General features: G+C 40.1%; 2 protein-coding genes across 2 annotated transcripts; both read left to right on the forward strand.

The window, feature by feature from the left end:
* Nucleotides 1-16,146: 16,146 nt before the first annotated feature.
* LOC129808516 (uncharacterized) lies at nt 16,147-18,550 on the forward strand. The gene is made up of 3 exons (XM_055858293.1): nt 16,147-16,752; nt 17,077-17,818; nt 17,862-18,550. The coding sequence occupies exons 1-3, from the start codon at nt 16,147-16,149 to the stop codon at nt 18,548-18,550; spliced, it is 2,037 nt and encodes a 678-aa protein (XP_055714268.1).
* A 45-nt stretch (nt 18,551-18,595) lies between these two features.
* Nucleotides 18,596-20,176, forward strand: LOC129808517 (uncharacterized). The gene has a single exon (XM_055858294.1). The coding sequence runs from the start codon at nt 18,596-18,598 to the stop codon at nt 20,174-20,176; it is 1,581 nt and encodes a 526-aa protein (XP_055714269.1).
* The last annotated feature ends 80 nt before the right edge of the window (nt 20,177-20,256 follow it).

Genomic DNA, 20,256 nt, shown 5'->3' on the forward strand with positions numbered 1-20,256 from the left:
TTATAAATTTCAATTCTGAACATATTAATTGAATTAATATTATGAAATAATACGAACATATAAAACATGAACTGCATATGTCGAAAGAAAATATCCAATAAAATTAATGTCGGAAAGTCTCTTAGAATTTGTTTGTTTATATTGCGATTGTCAAAAGAAATTCACCACTTTGTCCCATTTGGGACAAGCGCCATTTTTGCTTCGAATTTCCGCCCTTCTGGCAACACTAAAAGCTCTCGCTCTCTTGAAATAAAGCATTCTTGATGTAAAGACGCGTTTTATTTCTGTTCCGCAAATCTTGAAAATTCTGGCCCAGTGTTGGCCATCGAAGTGCTTTTCCGTATGGAAAATTGTCTTGGGGAATTGTGCATTCCGTCGACGTTGGGTTTTCGCAGTTCGAGCGGGATAAGGCTCAAGGTGTATTATCTATTTGCAGGTACTTTGATTGAGGATTGTCGCCCAATAGAGCCTATCTTTATAACACAGTTGCGTTCTGATTTATCACAGGTAAATACCTCACAATTAAAACAATTTGAATTAATCAGATGATGAATTTATTAGATAATAATAATAATAATAACAAAATTAAATTTACGATAAAATTACATTTCTATGACGATCAATTGTTGTGACCCAGCAAACACATCAAACCACAGGATCCACTCCTTGTCCTAGTGGACACATCAAACATCAGGACACAATCCTTGATCCAGCGAACACATCAAACCACAGGACGCAAGTCTTGATGGAAACACACTACACTTTGGGGATTGAACACTTTATTCAGCTGAACTCCACAACTCCCCTTACAGAACTGAACAATGTTTCTAATCCAATTCCCCTTTTTATAATCTTTGTCTTATTTCTAGAATGATCTCATTACTCATGCGACATTTCTTCCTATTTCACCATTTCTTCGAATCCCTCAAGAGATCGCATAAATTCTCCCTCCACATTTGGAATGCGCTTGACCCATTAGGCGTCCGGCTAAAAGTTTTTAGGCAATTCAACCAACAACCATAAACATGTCATTTTTTATTAGCCTCCAAATGCGCAAAGAGCATTATCCGGCATGATCAGGAAATGAGATCATACCCTCCGAGGGAATAAGAAAAAATCATATTTAGAGCATTATTGTGAAAAGAAAGAAGAATATAGATTGAATGAAATGTAACCCTGAAGGGGTTACAACATTATGAAATGTAACCCTGGAGGGGTTACAACATTATAAAATGTAACCCTGAGGGGATTACAACACAATTTCTAATTTAGAATCATATTCAGTGTATAGTGGAAGAATAAGTATTGTGTATGTGTGAGAAAGAAAGCGATTACCGAATATTATATTAGCATGTACAATTAATCTAGAGAGAGTTAATAAACAGCATTGGAACGAACAAGTTGAGTTTAATTAATTTCCTATCCTAAGCCAATTCATGGCGATCGTGACAGGACCGTGGGAAAAGTTAAGTTAAAATTGTGAAAGACCACGCAAGACTGCGAAGAAAATAAAATAAAGGGACAGATAATCCTAACCGGCTTATGTAGGTGAGATTCTTAATGTGAGCTAAATCGGAATGCATGCAAATTCGATTTAGAGCTGAAGTTGGGGCACGCCATTCAGTTATCTTGAATCAAATTCGTGAAATTATACAAATTTTTTATTCAAACCAAAATATCAAAGATATGGATGGAGTGACAGAAAAGTGATATATGGGTGAAATGTAGACCATAATGTTCTCTATAATTTTGCCGTAGAACTTGATCTCATCGATTAATCAGAAGTCGAGATAATCGAGGTTGTTTGTTTCTCAACTCCTTTTTTCGACCAGAGCGCCCCAAGTGTTCATTTGATGAACTTCAACTATATCAAAGAATTGTTGTATTTTGTCAGACTTTCCATTTAAAACCCTATTTTAAGTGTCTTGGTCGAGAAGAAGTAGTCAAATTGGCATCTGAGTGGTTTCAAAGCGTTATTATGGGAAAAATCAATTTTTTCAGACTTAAACGACAAAATCGGACAGATCGCATTATCTGATCGAAAAATGATGTAGGGTAAGTGTGCCAAATTCCGGCCAGCTTGCAATTTCGGCCACCTTATTTGTTCCTCGAATTTTCATGAATTTTTAGTTTTTACATACTGTAGAGATTATACAATGCAAAATAATAACAAGAAATGTAGCTTCGACAAACGAGATGACGTGAAAAAGGCATTGGAAGAATTCCTGAAGGGCAAGGAACTATGAGAATGAAGGTGGCCGAAATAGGGCACCAAAGCTATGTTTACATTTTTATTCATTTTAAAATGTATTAAGAATGATTTTAAAGTAAATAAAGACGATAAACTGTCTACAAGGTTCTAAGCAACACTCCTTAAGTAGAAGGAATGAAAAGAATCAATTTCTATGAAAGATATTACATTTAAATCTTGAGACTTTGGCGCTTGCATGCAACTATGCCGAAATTTGGCACACTTACCCTATGGACGAAATATAGAGACAAATGTTCTCTGCAATTATGTCGAAGTAATCATCAAAATCGGTTCAGCGACAGTCCAGATAATTGAGGTTATGTGATATTGAAATTGGTTTCTCGACTGTGGCACTCCTGGTGTTGATCCCACGAAGTTCAAGTGTTCTAGAAAGTTGTAGGATTTGGTGAGATCTTTCTTTAAGCCCTCACTCATTAAAATCGGTCCAATAGAACTGGAGATATGATTTTTTGAATTTCGTGAACTTTGACCCCTCATATCTCCGGTTCTATTGAAACCACAGCGCACTTACGCACCATTTTGGAAACGTCCTGGACTGGACTACAACATACTAAAATTTGATTAACTTGCACAAAGGAATTTTTGAGAAAAATGAGTTTGAATTTCGATGAATTTTGACGCTATCGCGGCGGCACCTGTCAAAAATTCCATCTGAAAGTGCTCATCGAGACGAAACCAAAAAGGTAAAATTTAGGTCGCTATGTTAATTAGAACCGGAGATAGAGGCGGGTCAATATTCGAACTTTGACCTCTTATAGCTCGGGTCAGGGGTTATCGATCGATTTAAGTATTCTTTTGTTTGATAGGTATAATCAACGGCTACAACATACTAAAATTTCAGCCCGATTGCATAAGGAATTTTTGAGTTATTTAACTTATAAGATTTAAAAATTTTCTTTTTAATAATAGCGCCCCTAGCGGTGGTTTTATGAACTTGCGATGTTAGAAGGGGAAGTGGTATTTCATGAGAGCTTTCCAAAAAGCCCTCACTTTTTAAAATCTGACAATTAGAACTGGAGTTATGGCCATTTTAAGAAATTTTATTTGGACCCTTATAGCTCGGGTCAGGGGGGTCGGGGACCTTAAGTTTGGTATTGATGGAAGGCCCTGAGGCCCAGCTATAACATTCTAAAATTTGAGCCCGATCGATGCCATAGGGGCGGAGCCATTAAGAAAACAAAAAAAGGGGGGTCTTCAAAATGGCGGAAGGAGGGGTGGGGGGTGGATGGTCAATGCACCAAGTTGCAATTTTCATGCGATATATAACCTTTGCCGAAAACCGCAAGTCGATATCTCTTTTAGTTCAGGAGCCATTAAGCTCCAAAGAGCGGCCGGCCGGGAACGTAACTTAGTCCCCCATATATTCGTGATCAGGAAGTGCTGAAACACATTTTGGCCAAGTTTGAGCGCGATCGGACGACATGAAATTTTGTTAGGATTATAGTGGGTGAGATTATTAAGAATCTCACCTAATAGAACAATAATCACAATAATGCAAAATCAATGAAGATCAGTGCGTGAGTGATCCTAAAAATGGATAGAAGTTTCGAGGGATGTCCAGACATTGAGTGTTTTGTTTTTAAAGTTATGTTTATCTGGATGGCGGTAGTTTTTGTACTAGAACTTGTATTAACGTATGGCCAGTGAAATCTGCACAAAGTTCAAACACAATTTTCTAATATTTGTACATAATTTTATTATAACTTTTTTACATGTTTTGAAAGGCATATGTATGAACTTATTTCAGGAAAAAATCCGGTCCAATCCGATGAGCTTTTCGGCACATTCGGGGAACTTCCGCCATTGATGTCGAAAATGTGGATGTTGGCATCTTCTTCAACTCTCGTTTCATTTTTCCCATCAGCGTGACTTCGGTTTTGGATCGAAAGTTTCGGGCTGTATGCCCCTTTCACTTAATATTAGCCCAAAATTATTTAATAGGCCTCAATTGGGGGACGTTAGGGGGGGGGGGCTTTCTTCCTTCTTGACAACAGGCATGTCAAGTTCCTCCAATGCGTTCATTATCTTCCGTGAGTAATGGCTGGGTGCTAAGTCTGGCCAGCAGATCACATTGTCCCTTCGATGATACTTATTGATGGAAGTTTCCAGCTTAGGCAAGCAATCTCTGATATAGACGTCAGAATTTTGCGTTAGACTCTTTGTGAGGAACGCGGGCTCAGACATTCCAGCAGCACTGATTACAAGCCACAAAAGGACCTTTTTCGGGTACTTAGTATGCTCAACGTACTTATCTTTCTTGTCTACATTGTCGTCACGTACATAATAATACTGCCCCTGCCACTCATTATCATCCATGGTGAAACAGGTGAAATAAGACTCATCGTCCATGACACAAACAATGTCGTTCTGAACGTGAAAAACATTTTGGGTCCAAAGAGACAAACGAATTTTCTGAGTGTTTTCCTGAGTTTCTGAGACAGCTGGCTTCGGTTTTCTGGTTCTCCTCTTGATTCCCATAGACTCCAGATACTTCTTCACCGTTGTTTTGCTACATTCAATTTTGTTACCAAGCTCACGGTACGACTTTGCAACTTTATTGGATGTTAACTTGCAAGTCGAGCCCGCATCTTCGATTGACTAAGGGTGCCAAAATTTCCAGATCCCTTAGCTCGTGTAGTGATTCTTCGCTTCAAATAGTTTGACAGGATGGTATAAATACTCCTTCGCGATATTCTCATAGTCACAAAATGTATCACGACTTCAGACTTCTTCAAGGTAGGATGACTGTCGTTAAAATTACAAACTAATTTTCGTCTATACTCTTCAGTATTACTTGTGGGAGCCATGTTTCCTAACTAAATCTAACAAAACTTTTATGTCATGTTAAGAACACATCTGGCAACACTGTAAAGTGGTATAAAAGTGACTGGTATACATTTTACTTTTTTTTAAGCCTTCAAACTTTTGTTCAGATTTCACTGGCCATACGTTATTGTGTATGGAAAAGTGCGTGCCAAAATCTCGCTAATAAAGGAAGTATCTTCAAGAAACCATGGGTGGTAGTGAATCCAAAGAGGTGATGGTTACACAAGCCACAAGTGGCGATGCAGCTATAAAGGGACAGATAATCCTAACCGGCTTATGTAGGTGAGATTCTTAACGTGAGCTAACTCGGAGTGCATGCAAATTCGATTTGATGCTGAAGTAGGGAGACGCCATTCAGTTATCTTGAATAAAATTCATGAAATTATACAAATTTTGTATTTGAACCAAAATATCAAGGATTTGGATGAACTGACAGAAAAGTGTTATATGGGTGAAATGTAGACCAGAATGTTCTCTATAATTTTGCCGTAGAACATGAACTCATCGATTACTCAGAAGCCAAGATAAGCGAGGTTTTTTGTTTCTTAACTCGTTTTTTCATCCAGAGTGCCCCAAGTGTTCATTTGTTGAACTTCAACTATATCAAAGAATTGTTGTATTTTGTGGGACTTTCCATTTAAAACCCTATTTTAAGTGTCTTGGTGGAGTAGAGGCAGTCAAATTGGCATCTGAGTGATTTCAAAGCGTTATTATTGGAAAAATCAATTTTTTCACACTTAAACGGCAAAATCGGAGTGATAGCGTAGTCTGAGCGGAAAATGATGTATGGACGAAATATAGAGACAAATGTCCCCTATAATGATGTTGAAGTAATCATCAAAATCGGTTCAGCGACAGTCGAGATAATTGAGGTTATGTGATATTGAAATTGGTTTTTCGTCTGTGGCGCCCCTGGTGTTGGTCCCACGAAGTTCAAATATTCTAGAAAGTTGTAGCATTTGGTGAGATCTTTCGTTTAAGCCCTAATTTATCAAAATCGGTCACATAGAGCCGGAGATATGATTTTTTGAATTTTGTGAACTTTGACCCCTCATATCTCCGGTTCTATTGAAACCACAGCGCGCATACGCACCATTTTGGAAACGTCCTAGACTGGACTACAACATACTAAAATTTCATTAACTTGCACAATGCCGTTTTTGAGAAAAATGACTTTGAATTTCGATGAATTTTGACGCTATCACAGCGCCACCTGTGGTGACTTTTTGAACTTCCATCTGAAAGCGCTCATCGAGACGAAACCAAAAAGGTAAAATTTAGGTCGCTATGTTAATTAGAACCGGAGATAGAGGCCGGTCAATGTTTGAACTTTGACCCCTTATAGCTCGGGTCAGGGGTTATGGATCGACTTAAGGTTTTTTTTGTTTGATAGGTATAATCAACGGCTACAACATACTAAAATTTTAGTCCGATGCACAATGGAATTTTTGAGTTATTTAACTTATAAGATTTAAAAATTTTCTTTTTAATAATAGCGCCCCTAGCGGTGGTTTTATGAACTTGCGATGTTAGAAGGGGAAGTGGCATTTCACGAGAGCTTTCCAAAAAGCCCTCACTTTTTAAATTCTGACAATTAGAACCGGAGTTATTGCCATTTTAAGAAATTTTTTTTGGACCCTTATAGCTCGGGTCAGGGGGGCCGGGGGACCTTAAGTTTGGTATTGATGGAAAGCTCTAAGGCCCAGCTATAACATACTAAAATTTGAGCCCGCTCGATGCCATAGGGGCGGAGCTATTGAGAAAATAAAAAAAGGGGGGTCTTCAAAATGGCGGAAGGAGGGGTGGGGGGTGGGGGGTCAATGCACCAAGTTGCAATTTTCACCCGATATATAACCTTTGCCGAAAACCGCAAGTCGATATCTTTTTTAGTTTAGGAGCTATTAAGCTCCAAAGAGCGGCCGGCCGGCCGGCCGGCCGGGAACGTAAAATAGCCACATATATATTCGTGATCAGGAAGTGCTGAAACACATTTTGGCCAAGTTTGAGGTCGATCGGACGACATGAAATTTTGTTAGGATTATAGTAGGTGAGATTGTTAAGAATCTCACCTAATAAAACCAGCAGTGACGGTGGATGGATCACGAAGGACATTATCCTAGTAGTTGTTACAATAATTTGCGTGTTTCTTCTTTATGCTGCCTATAAACATTGTAAAAAGCGGTTTGATCAACGTGTAAAAAGACAGATCGTGATACATACACTCACGAAAGGAAAAACTTTAAATACTGCAGAGCAGACTGCTTAGAAGAGTATAGAAGATGCAGAAATCAACGAAGTTCGAGCTAAATGAATCCTGTGACGTCAGATTCACTAGATTGGAGTCGTTGCAGTACCATGACTTCATCCAGAACCATCAGCCCTAATCAACAAGCATCGATGCTTGTTTACGTTCCCGTCCGCTCTTTAGAGCTCAATAGCTCCTAAACTGAAAGAGATATCGACTTGCGGCTTTCGGCAAAGGTTATATATCGGGTGAAAATTGCAACATGGTGCATTAACCCCCCACCCCCCACCCCTCCTTCCGCCATTTTGAAGACCCCCCTTTTTTTGTTTTCTTAATGGCTCCGCCGCTATGGCATCGATCGGGCTCAAATTTTAGTATGTCATAGCTGCGCCTTAGGGCTTTCGATCAATACCAAACTTAAGGTCCCTTGACCCCCCTGACCCTAGCTATTCAAAAAAAAATTCTCAAAATGGCCATAACTCCGGTTCTAATTGTCAGAATTTAAAAAGTAAGGGCGTTTTAGAAAGCTCTCGTGAAATGTTACTTCCCCTTCTAACATCGCAAGGTCATAAAACCACCGCTAGAGGCGCTAATATTAAAAAGAAAAATTTTAAATCTTATAAGTTAAATAACTCAAAAATTACTGTATGTATCGATCTGAAATTTTAGTACGTTGTAGCCGCCGATTATACCTATCCAACAAAAGAATACTTAAATCGATCCATAACCCCTGACCCGAGCTTTTTTTTTTTCCCACCTCCACCCCCAGGTCCCAAGCTCGTTGAGCTTATCTAGGACCGGGACATTTCCATCCTTGTGCATTTACCAGTAAACAACGTAAACAAAATACATGCAAAGTTCGACTAAATAAATAAATAAAAATAAATAAATAAATAAAATAAAATAAATAAATAAGTAAATAGATAACAAAAGTGCATGTATTCTTCCGAGACTCAGTGTCGTCCACGACGTACTTGGCCACGCGTATGAGGTCAAGTCCCGCCATGACATACCCCGCCCAGTCGTTGAATTTCCGCGTTTCACATTTTGGAGGAAGAGAGAGGCGAGAGACCCCCCAACGCGAGAATCCAAAGCCGAGCGAACTAGTTAGATACTTAAGGTATCCCACGGCGCATAAGACAGCCCCCCGACATGTAGCCTCCTGACCTCATCGTCGACACAAAGTCTCGGGCTATTCTTAAATTCTAATATCACATTCATTAATAAATTTAGCAATAGCTCTGGGTACTCTCTTGTCATGGTTTTCAAAAGCAATTCCTAAAGCATCCCTAATACATTTTCCACCCTGGCAAGAGCTAATTAAATTACGCCTACTACTCGCAAACTGAGAACAGTAAAATAGCACATGATCAATATCCATGTACGTATTGCAAGAATCGCAAAATGGTGTGCTACTAATATTAATTCTAAATAGGTGTGTGTTAACTCTTGTGTGATTGCTTGCTATTCTGCAAGACATAACAATTTCAAGTCTATTAAGCCGACCCCTACCTTTAAACCAAGCACGTAAAGAAACTTTAGGCAAAATCGAATGACAATATCTACCTAGATCTCCTGAATCCCATATTTCCTGCCAAGACTGCAACGCTCGCTCATGAATTTTTTCATTTATAGCACCTATCTCAGATAAAGAGGTGAAACCGTAATCACGAATCCTACCCATAACAGTTGATAATTTACTGTTAGGGATACGATCTTCAAGTCTTCGCAGATCTCTCCAAAGACCAACCTGAATCCTTAGAGCACGATTGAGAAATCTCTCTACGATATAGTCAAACCTCAATTCCAAAGGCAAAATTCCCGCAAGAACTTCAATAGAACCTGTGTGCGTGCTAGGCATAAGACTCAGACAAATTCTCAGCGAACGCCACTGAACCCTTTTTAGTTTTAAAATATGCGTCTTAGCCGCCCCGCTGTAAGCAAAGCAACCATTTTCCAGAATCGGCATAATAGTGGTCTTAAACAGAATCAGCATTAAATGAGGATGAGCACCCCATGACGTACCTGCCACGGCTCTTAGGAAATTTATTCTTAAATCACATCGTTTTACAACATCTCGGCAGTGTCCTCCCCATAAACATTTTCTGTCAAAATACACCCCCAAATATCTGAACGAATTGCTTTGCGTAATAGAATTTCCTTCCACATATATATTGACAACCGGATCCCTATGTTTTCTCGAGAAAATAAGAACTACCGACTTTTCGGCCGAAATCTTTAACCCTAAGTCTTTAAATAACAAAGTTAAATTTTCACATGCAATATTTAATTTATCTTCAATATAATTATCATAAGCATTTTCGATCCCGACCACTATATCGTCTGCATACTGTAACACAAAGCAATCTGGTGGAATTGCCATCTCCACTGCTCTAACATAAACGTTGTATAAAATAGGGGACAGTGTAGACCCTTGTGGAAGGCCAATGCGACTGACTCTTTTCGACACCACCCTTGATCCAAGAACCAACGAAATTTCCCTATAGTTCAGAAGTCCGTAAAGAATTGCCGTAAAGCCCCCAGGGAGACCCAAAGCTCTCAACCCCTCACATAAAACATCAATAAGAACATTATCATATGCAGAGGCAATATCCAAAAAAACACAGCCCAAAGAATTCTTCCTACTGAATGCCAACTGAATCTTGCAATGGAGAGCGGCAATACAATTCTGGGTGCCCCGTCCTCTGCTAAACCCGAATTGGGACTCCGGAACTACCCCAGTCTCCTCAACCCAAATAAGAAGTCTTGCCAAAATCATTTTCTCTAAGAGTTTCCTGATAACGGATAAAAGGCTTATCGGTCTATAATTTTTCATTACAGTTCTATCTTTATGAGGCTTTGGAATAGGGACAATCTTTGCTGTATTCCAGTCTTTGGGAATATGACCTGTCTTCCAAATCAAATTAAAGATATTCAGTAGAATAATTTTACCAACCTCAGGGAGTTTCTTCAGATAACTTGATCTAATACCATCTAAGCCTGGACTTCTGTTTTTCAGTGATTTTATCCCTACATTCAACTCCTCCATAGAAATTTCCCCGTCAAGCAATCGGTTCCTTCACCATGAGATGGGGGAATATGTAAATCCACCTTACCAGCAACAAACGGAGGAGCCAACTGGTTGGCAAAATCTTCCGCTCATTCCTCCCTAAAGGAACTAACTCTTTGTCTAGGAAGGCCCCTAAATGATCTGGCCAGATTCCACATTTCTCCAAGAGAGGTATGACTGTTGAACTCAGAACATCTGTCTCGCCAAAACTGTATTTTCTTTTGCCTCATCATTCTTTTTAACACTGCATCTATTCTTTTGTACGCAAGATATCTTTCACGGGTCCCATATCTAACTAACTGGTGATATACTTGGCGTCTACATTCCCACAATCTTCTGCAAGACTCGTCAAACCAAGGTTTGTCGTGCCCCCCGCCCTCTCTGCTTCTTCTTAGAGCCGAATTGGTGGCAGCATTCATGACTCCCTGAACAAATGTCTTATATTTTCCTTCACAATCCTGGTAGTTGTCTACAGAAACAAGCTCTCTTTGCACTAATCCTTGATACTTGCGCCAATCTACCTTAGTAGGACTAACCTGAATCAATTCCTCAATCTGCTGTGAATCAGTGGCGTCCGTTCTATTATTTATAAAGATTTCTAAAATAATAGGAATGTGGTCACTGCCTAAAGTGTTCTCATACAGGTCCCATGAACAATCCACCGCCAATCTTCTAGACACTATAGATAAATCAATAGCACTAGGGCTACTAGGGGGGCAAGCTAGTCTCGTATATCTACCATCATTGAGAACTACTAAATCATTGCTCTCTACCCAAGATTCAATTACCTGGCCAAAGCTGTTTGAAGATTCCCCACCCCATTGAGTGCTATGAGCGTTAAAATCACCCAACACAACTATTTCGCAATCAATAGAATTAGAGCCCTCTGTTAATCTATTCAAATCGCAAAGTCCTACTCGGCTTCCATTAGTGGAATATACTGAAAAAAATCTAATTTTTCTACTACCAACGGCAATATCCACCGCTATACATTCGCCATTGCTGATATCGACGCTTACTACATCATATCTAATACCGTGTTTTAGTGCAATTAATACGCCCCCACCCCTTGAATTGCGATCACCCCGAACAATAGAAAACCCTTGCATTCTAAACTGTGATCCAGGACTGAGCTTAGTCTCCTGTAAAACAATAGTATCAACTCCGAGCTGATTGCTTACAACTACTAAATCCTGCAATTTTGGCCTGATACTGTTACAGTTCCATTGCAGAATTTTTATTACTCTCGGAGTATCCATCTTAAATTTGACTTAAAATTTGAGAAAGCATGGGCATGACCTTAGAGATGATGAAACTTTCAACGAAAGGGAAAATCCATTTCTCTACTAAATTTAAAAAATCTTGAGATGCTCCAACTTTAACTAATAGCAGCCTGACAACAGACTGCCAGGATAAAAAATCCCAATTGGTACCACCCGGATTTTCCTTTTTGTCATTCGCTCTTTCCTTAGTCCCACTTCCCCCAGGTACTGGAACATCCTTTTCATACTCTTTGTTCACTTGATCAGATACTACCTCAGATTCCTTCTCAATAGCCTTATTCCTGTGAAATTGCTTTTGGGTTAGTCTGGCCCTTTCAAAAACAGATTTAGTTTTTCTTACTTTGGTACGTTTACCCACTACCTCAGAGACTTCAGGAAATTCACTGTCCGAACCCATATCCACCTCCGAATCCAATCCGGACAATACTTCAAATATATTTTCTTCCTCGCGCTGTCTTTTAAGTCCCTGATCACCACGTACAATACCAGCATAAGACATGTTATGACGATTCTGCGCCTTTTTTATCAAACTATCCACTAACAATTCTCTGGCTGCACATTTATGATCCTTCGAGGAAAATTCTTTTTTACATTTAGGACAAGTAAATTGGGAGACGTCGCAGGCAGCATTCAAATCATGCACTAAACCACATTTTTGACATCTACATTTGTTATTACAAAACGTTTTAGTGTGACCATAACGCAGACATTTTTCACAGTACATAACTTTGGGGTTGAAAGCCAAAACCTGAACTACGACACCAAAGACCTTAATAAAGTCAGGCAAAATAGATCCCTCAAAAGTAACGCGCACCGCTTTTGCTGGGACCCACTCAATTTTTTTCTGAACATGCGTTTGCGACCCATTTTCCCTCATTGTGGACACGACAGAATCGCGGATGCTCTTACTTTTCATTCTATACACTTCTAGAATTTTAATGTCCGTTTCAAGCGCGCCTTCCACTTTACCTACACCCATTTCCAGCATCTTCTCGTTTTCATCCAGATCCATAATAACAACCCCATCCACTTCAACTACATTAGCCTGAATGTACACCCGAAAAGCGGAAAAATCTTTATCCTGAACACAGCTATTTGCTTCCTTGAGATCAGTAAAAACTACCCTCACCTTATCCGAAAACATTTTTTTTACCTCAACCGCTGTTTTAAATTTTTTAAACAGAATGTTCCATATAGTTAAACGGTTGATAGATTTCCCTTCTTGTGCTCTAAAATACACTGTATAAGGCCCCTTGAAATTGGATGGATAAAGCCTCACACGTTTTGGGTTGGAATCAGCCACATGTTCCATTGTGCCACCGCTCTCCGATCCCATCGAGAGAATTCCCGCTACAGCACACTCAACTGATAATAATTATACACACACGGTGATAAACGATGATGAGAGAGAAAAAAAAAGGAATAAAGAAAAAAAACCCCTCTCCCGCGAAAACCCACTAAAACTATGAATTTCCCCAAAATAAACCCAAAAACTCCACTTAATCAACTACCCAACTTAAACACTACCCCTACACACTACAGCTTATAAAATAAGAGGCAAAAATTGCTAAAGAAAACCACGAAAAAAGGCAAAAATTCGCAGAGCAAAAATCTTGCACTGTTCACTGCGTGAGATGCACTCTGGAACTCCCCTGACCCGAGCTATAAGGGGTCAAAGTTCGAATATTGACTGTCCTCTATCTCCGGTTCTAATTAACATATCGACCTAAAGTTTGGCTTTTTGGTTTTGTCTCGATGAGCACTTTCAGATGGAAGTTCAAAAAGTCACCACAGGTGGCGCCGCGATAGCGTCAAAATTCATCGAAATTCAAACTCATTTTTCTCAAAAATTCCTTTGTGCAAGTTAATGAAATTGTAGAGTGTTGTTAGTCCAGTCTAGTGCGTTTCCAAAATGGTGCGTAAGTGCGCTGTGGTTTCAATAGAACCGGAGATATAAGGGGTCAAAGTTCACGAAATTCAAAAAATTATATCTCCGGTTCCACTTGACCGATTTTGATGAATGAGGACTTAAACGAAAGACCTCACCAAATGCTACAACTTTCTAGAACACTTGAACTTCGTGGGACCAACACCAGGGGCGCCACAGTCGAAAAACCAATTTCAATATCACATAACCTCAATTATCTCGACTGTCGCTGAACCGATTTTGATGATTACTTCGACATAATTGTAGAAGACATTTGTCTCTATATTTCGTCCATACATCACTTTTCGATCAGATAATGCTATATGTCCGATTTTGCCGTTTAAGTGTGAAAATTGATTTTTCCCATAATAACGCTTTGAAATCACTCAGATGCCAATTTGACTGCCTCTACTCCACCAAGACACTTAAAATAGGGTTTTAAATGGAAAGTCTGACAAAATACAACAATTCTTTGATATAGTTGAAGTTCACCAAATGAACACTTGGGGCGTTCTGGTCGAAAAAACTAGTTGAGAAACAAACAACCTCGATTATCTCGGCTTCTGAGTAATCGATGAGATCAAGTTCTACGGCAAAATTATAGAGAATATTCTGGTCTACATTTCACCCATATCTCACTTTTCTGTCACTCCATCCAAATCCTTGATATTTTGGTTTAAATACGAAATTTCTATAATTTTACGAAAACTTGATTCAAGATAACTGAATGGCGTCCCCCAACTTCAGCTCTAAATCGAATTTGCGTACATTTCGAGTTAGCTCACGTTAAGTTTTTCCATCCGGTTCTTTAAAGTTGATGTTGTTTTTTTTAATTCTTTTTTTTTGCTGGAATTGAAATTTTTTGAGGACACCATACTGTTTCCCGCCATGCACAAATGGTCCAAATTTCTTACCGAAAAACGGCCCTTTTTTGGGCCATAACAATTATTTCTTAAAGAGTTATTCGATAAGTCTAAGAAATTTACAACAGTTAAACGCAATTACTAAACCACGCCCATTTTCAACACATTTTGATTTTCTACTATCTTCCGTGATAAATAAATAAATTCAGTATGCAAATACACTAAATTGTTCATAAATAATTTTTGTGAAAGGAATAATTTATTATTAAAACAATAGATCTGTCAAATGAATCAAATGCTATAATAGTCCCGCCCCTCACGCTTCATGGAGCAATTTCTTCCATATATAAGGCTTAAAAATGCACCAAATGAGCTATTCTCTTTCAAGCGCTCACAGCGTACACAGCTTGGTTGCCCGTGCGAAGCAAACTGCTCGTAAATGAACCGCAGGAAGAATGCTTCAGTTACTGACAGGGTCAAGAAGCCCCGTTGCTATCGCCCTGGAACAGTGGTTATCCATGTGATCCGTCCTTACCAGAAGAGCATTAGATTGCTCATCTACAAGCTGCATTTCCGGCGTTTTGTGCATGCGATTGCTCAAGATTTCAAGACACAATTAAGATTTCAGAGCTCTGTCGTAATCACTTTCCAACAGGCCAGTAAGGCTTCCCTCGAGTTTTTTTCCACCCATTCTTCTAACTTGAGGTCTTTCTTAATTAACTTCTCGAACTCCACGAAAGAGCAGTTTTCGCAATCGACTTTTTTTCGACTTTGCAACATCCTAGCTGCTAAACGGTAATAGATATTGACTTCCGGACTTCGGTGACCCCCCCAGAAATCAATACATTCTATCTAACTAACTTACCCAAATTACCCCCCACCCCTTCATGCGTTCCCTATCCCCCAAAAATAGGCTGAAAATGAGGTTTTTCTAATTTAAAAGAAAATTGGCCCTGACGATTTTCTTAATTTTTGGATATGTTATGGAGGTAGTCCAGCTGAACATTTCGTCCTTAGACACCTATCACCGGAAAAATCGCCATCTTGAATTATTCAAGGTCAGAGTTCAACTACCCTAGAGGGCCTAATTTTCAACTGATTTGGACAAATTTGGACATTTTTGAAAGATCTTTTAATTCTGAACCCGACTGCATCGGTCACAATCGGTGATGGATCGGGAAAGTAACGGTAATAGATTTATTTTAAAAATACTGTTTTTCGCACTTTTTCAGTCTTTTGACACATATAAAATTTAAACGGTAAAAGATATCAACTTCCGGTCTTCGGTGACCTTTCCTCAAGTGACATTATCTCGTGCCCAACCCCTTTATTTTTCCCCCCTTGTTCATACATGAACAATATGCTAGTGAGCAAAGAGAAGAGAATTATTAGCCCCTTGCGGTGCAATGACAATTGACACCGCACGGGCTTTCCTCTATGACGCGCACGGCTACTTGAGCCATTTGTTTTTCTCTTCTCTTTGCTCATCATGCACTTTTTAAAATAATTTTCTTACAATAAAAATGGATTAGTTAGCAAAATTATTTGTATATAAACCCGAAATTTTGAATCAATAAATCACTTCCACTTCCACAATCAACGTGGTCCCATCGAGACATCAAGCCTTTGGTTTGAAGAAATACTTCAAATCCAAACAGCAATGGAAACCAGCACCATTCTAAAGGAGCAGGAGAGCATCGCCAAGACCATCGAAAGGCTGCGGACGAACTTCAAGAAGGATGGCCCAAGCAAATGGAAAGCGCCTTACCTTGAAAACAAGGTTAAGGAGCTCAACTCATATTGGAGGCAGTTCGTGACCAACAATGCGACTCTCACATCTCAGCTCCCGGGAAGTCATCCTTATATCCTGCATAATTTATACCAAGAAACCAAAACGGTTTACGAGGATTTTATGCAAAAAATCAAAAACTGCCCTGAGTTTGAGAAAGACTCTAACTCAGAGTCGGACGATACTCCACCAACAGATGCGGGGTTACTTCGACCATCGAGACTTTCCAGTACTATGGAAAGTGTGACAGTGACGTCTGAATCTTTATCTGACGTCATCTTCATCCCAACAACAACAACACCAGTAGTTACACAGGCCGTGTACACTGGGACAATTCCACGTCAATACAAGGTTGCGACAACCAGCAACAACGCAGTTACTACTACTAGTTCCAGATGGAATCAACCCATCACCACGACTGAGCATCCGCTCAATACAACTACGCCAACTTGGAATCTACCTTCTACAACAACAGGGGTGAACAATTTTCCGAACAACCCTCCATTTTTGGGAAACGTCAATACCTGGCCATCTTGGGCTTCATATGGTGTACAGCCAGTCACATAAATCTACAATCCAGGGCAATATCTGCCACCTTACGGGCAATATGGTGGGCAACAAGGCCATCTCCCGGCTTGGCAAAAAACCCATTTGCCAAAACTCCCACCAGTTCAAATTCCAAAGTTTAACGGAATTTATAAGGATTGGTATAAGTTTTATGATGTCTTCAAAAGCGTCATACACGACAACTACAATCTGAGGAACGTGACCAAATTTCAATATCTTCTCTCTTACTTGGAGGGGGAGGCTGCGACCTTGGTTTCAACCCTTCGGCTTAGCGACACGAACTACATCGCCGCTCTAGAGATACTGGAGGAACGCTACAATAATCCACGACGCATTATTACTTCTTACTTGGACATCGTTGTCGACCATAAAAAGTTGGAGCACCGCGTAGCAGAGGACCTTTCATCTCTTCATGGTGCCATTCGGGAATGTCTAACTGGACTAGCTAACATGGGTTATAAAACCAATGAATGGGAGGCCATAATGGTGCACATCGCCATGAAGAAACTGGACAACGAAACACAGCGACTCTTTGATGAAAGTTTGGATTCCGCAAAAATAATGCCAACATTAAAGGAATTATTGGAGTTCTTGATGAAACGACACCATAATCTGTTGAATTTCAGCAAGGGCAAGAAATCAGCTAAGCCAGAGGCAGCTACAAATTCAACCAACAAGAAAACCTTCCATTCCACAGTTCAGTCTTGTGGTATGTGCATAGAACAACATTCAATAACTAAATGTGACAAATTCAAGGGCCTCAGCACATTCAACCGGAAGAAAACGGCGGATAAGCTAAGTCTCTGTGTAAATTGCCTCATGCATAAACGTGCCGAGAAATGCTACAGCAAAAAGACTTGTTATGAATGCCAAGGTCAGCACCACACTCTTTTGCACTATCAGAAGAAAGCAAAGGGGGATCAGCAGCCCAAAAATACAAATGCAGCTGATTTAGCCAAAAAAAAATGTGGAAGAGGTAAAATCCCTTGCAATTCGCAAGGAACACACGGTAATGTTAGCTACCGCACTCGTGAAAGTGAAAACTACATCTGGACGGACAGAATTGCTGAGAGCTCTTGTGGATCCTGGATCCCAAGCAAGTTTTATCACCGAAGATGCCGCTCAGAGTCTCCACCTTAAAAAGTCCCGAATCAACGCATCGATCTCTGGAATAGGAGAAACAACAGCTAGTACATCTCGTTACAAAGTCCAGATCACCATAGGACCACGATTTCCTTCATCATTTGCCATAGGAATTTCCGCCTTCGTGCTACCTAAGATCACTAATTCATTACCAGAAAGGGCAATACAACTTCAGGGGGAGGAAAATTATGGCAACAATATTCTTGCTGATCCTACATACATGACACCCGGTCCGATCGACCTACTTCTGGGGGCTGACGTATATACTGACATCCTAGAAAATGACTTGAAAAAAGGGAAAGACGGACATCCTACAATGCAGAAGACCAAACTTGGTTGGACCTTGATTGGAAAAATCTCGAATAAATCTGAGTCAACACAAATTCTAAGTATGATTTCCACAACCGAATGGGATCAACAACTGCGCCAATTTTGGGATATGGATGACTGCGTGCCCAAAAAGGCTCTCGCGAACGACTTTTGCGAACAACATTTCGTGAAGACTACAACCAAAACAAACGAAGGAAGATATGTCGTTGAGTTACCCTTCAAACACACCAATTAACAGCTTGGAAACTCGAAGCTACGAGCTCTTGCAAGGCTTTACCAGATGGAAAATCGATTTAATCGTGAACCACATCTCCGTGACAACTACAACAAATTTCTTCAAGAATACCTGGACTTAGGTCATATGACTCAAGTACAACCATTTCGAGGACCAGACTCTAAGGTGTTCTACTTGCCGCACTACGCCGTACTAAAAGAGGATAGTACAACAACGAAACTTCGCGTCGTGTTTGACGCATCAGCTCAGTCTGAATCAGGAAGCAGTTTAAATGATTTTCTCGAATCAGGACCAAAAATCCAAGACGATCTAATGGAGATCTTGATGAGATGGAGGAAGTTCCGGTATGTCTACACAGCCGATGTGGAAAAAATGTTTCGGCAAGTGTTAGTTGCAGAGAAATATCAAGATTTCCAACGGATTTTCTGGAGGTCAGACCCGACGAAGCCAGTCAAAGAGTATCGTTTGAATACAGTCACATACGGAACTGCGCCTGCTACCTTCCTCGCTGTTCGTGCATTGAAACAACTTGCTGCGGATTATAATGATGAGTTTCCGTTAGCTGCGCAGGTGTTGCAGACATATTTTTACGTAGACGATATGCTAACGGGATGTGACACAAAAGAAGAGGCTATTGTGCTCCAGCAGCAAATTTTGCAGCTTCTTCAACGGGGGGGCTTCAATCTGCGCAAGTGGACCAGTAATTCTCAAGCTCTTCTAGAAAATATTCCAGAGAACCAGAGAGAAACCGGGATATGTGAGATTTCACCTGAGACGAAAATCAAGGCACTAGGACTACTCTGGAACCCTGAGAAAGATGAGTTCAGCTATAATTTTTCAACGTTCGAACAGAATAAGCTCTCCAAACGTCAGCTGCTATCAAATGTCGCCAGCATCTACGATCCATTGGGCTTTCTCGCCCCGGTAACTGTGACAGCTAAGATCCTCATTCAAGAAGCATGGAAGCATGAGAAAGATTGGGATGAGGAGCTCCCGGAAGATATACGAAAGGCATGGAATGCCTTCAATGACGAACTACACTATATCAATAACATACAAGTTCCAAGATGGATTCACCACAGGAACAGTGAAGTCACAGAAATCCATGGATTCTGCGACTCCTCAATGAAGGCCTACGGGGCGGCAGTTTATGCAAGGACTGTAAGCCCAATAGGAGTTATAACAACAACCCTAATCGTCGCCAAGACTAGGGTAACACCCAAGAAGATGAACACTGTTACTCTACCAAGATTGGAGCTATGCAGCGCCCTACTCCTAGCACAACTACTCCAAACTACTTGTAGAATTCTAGACTTGACCAATCCGCCAACATACGCTTGGAGTGACTCGAAAATTACGATTGCATGGATCCAGAAACGTCCCGAGAAATGGAATGACTTTGTAGCATGGAGGATTCGAAGAATTCAAGAGCTTACCTCCCCTTGCATTTGGCATCATGTATCAACTAATGATATAAACCGGCGGATGCGGCCTCCAGAGGAATCCTTCCGAAACGACTCAAAACTCATTCTTTATGGTGGCACGGTCCAGAGTGGCTTTCTCAACCAAAAGAGAGCTGGCCAATGCATAAGGAGAACGAAGAAACAAATGAAGAAAAGGCTGTAGAAACAACTGCACTCGTAACCGAAGTCGATACAAAAGATATGCTCTGCTGATTTTCAAACTTCAAGAAACTCCAAAGAATT

This window comes from Phlebotomus papatasi, chromosome 4 (genome assembly GCF_024763615.1).
Source record: "Phlebotomus papatasi isolate M1 chromosome 4, Ppap_2.1, whole genome shotgun sequence".
NCBI classification, from domain to species: Eukaryota; Metazoa; Arthropoda; class Insecta; order Diptera; family Psychodidae; genus Phlebotomus; species Phlebotomus papatasi.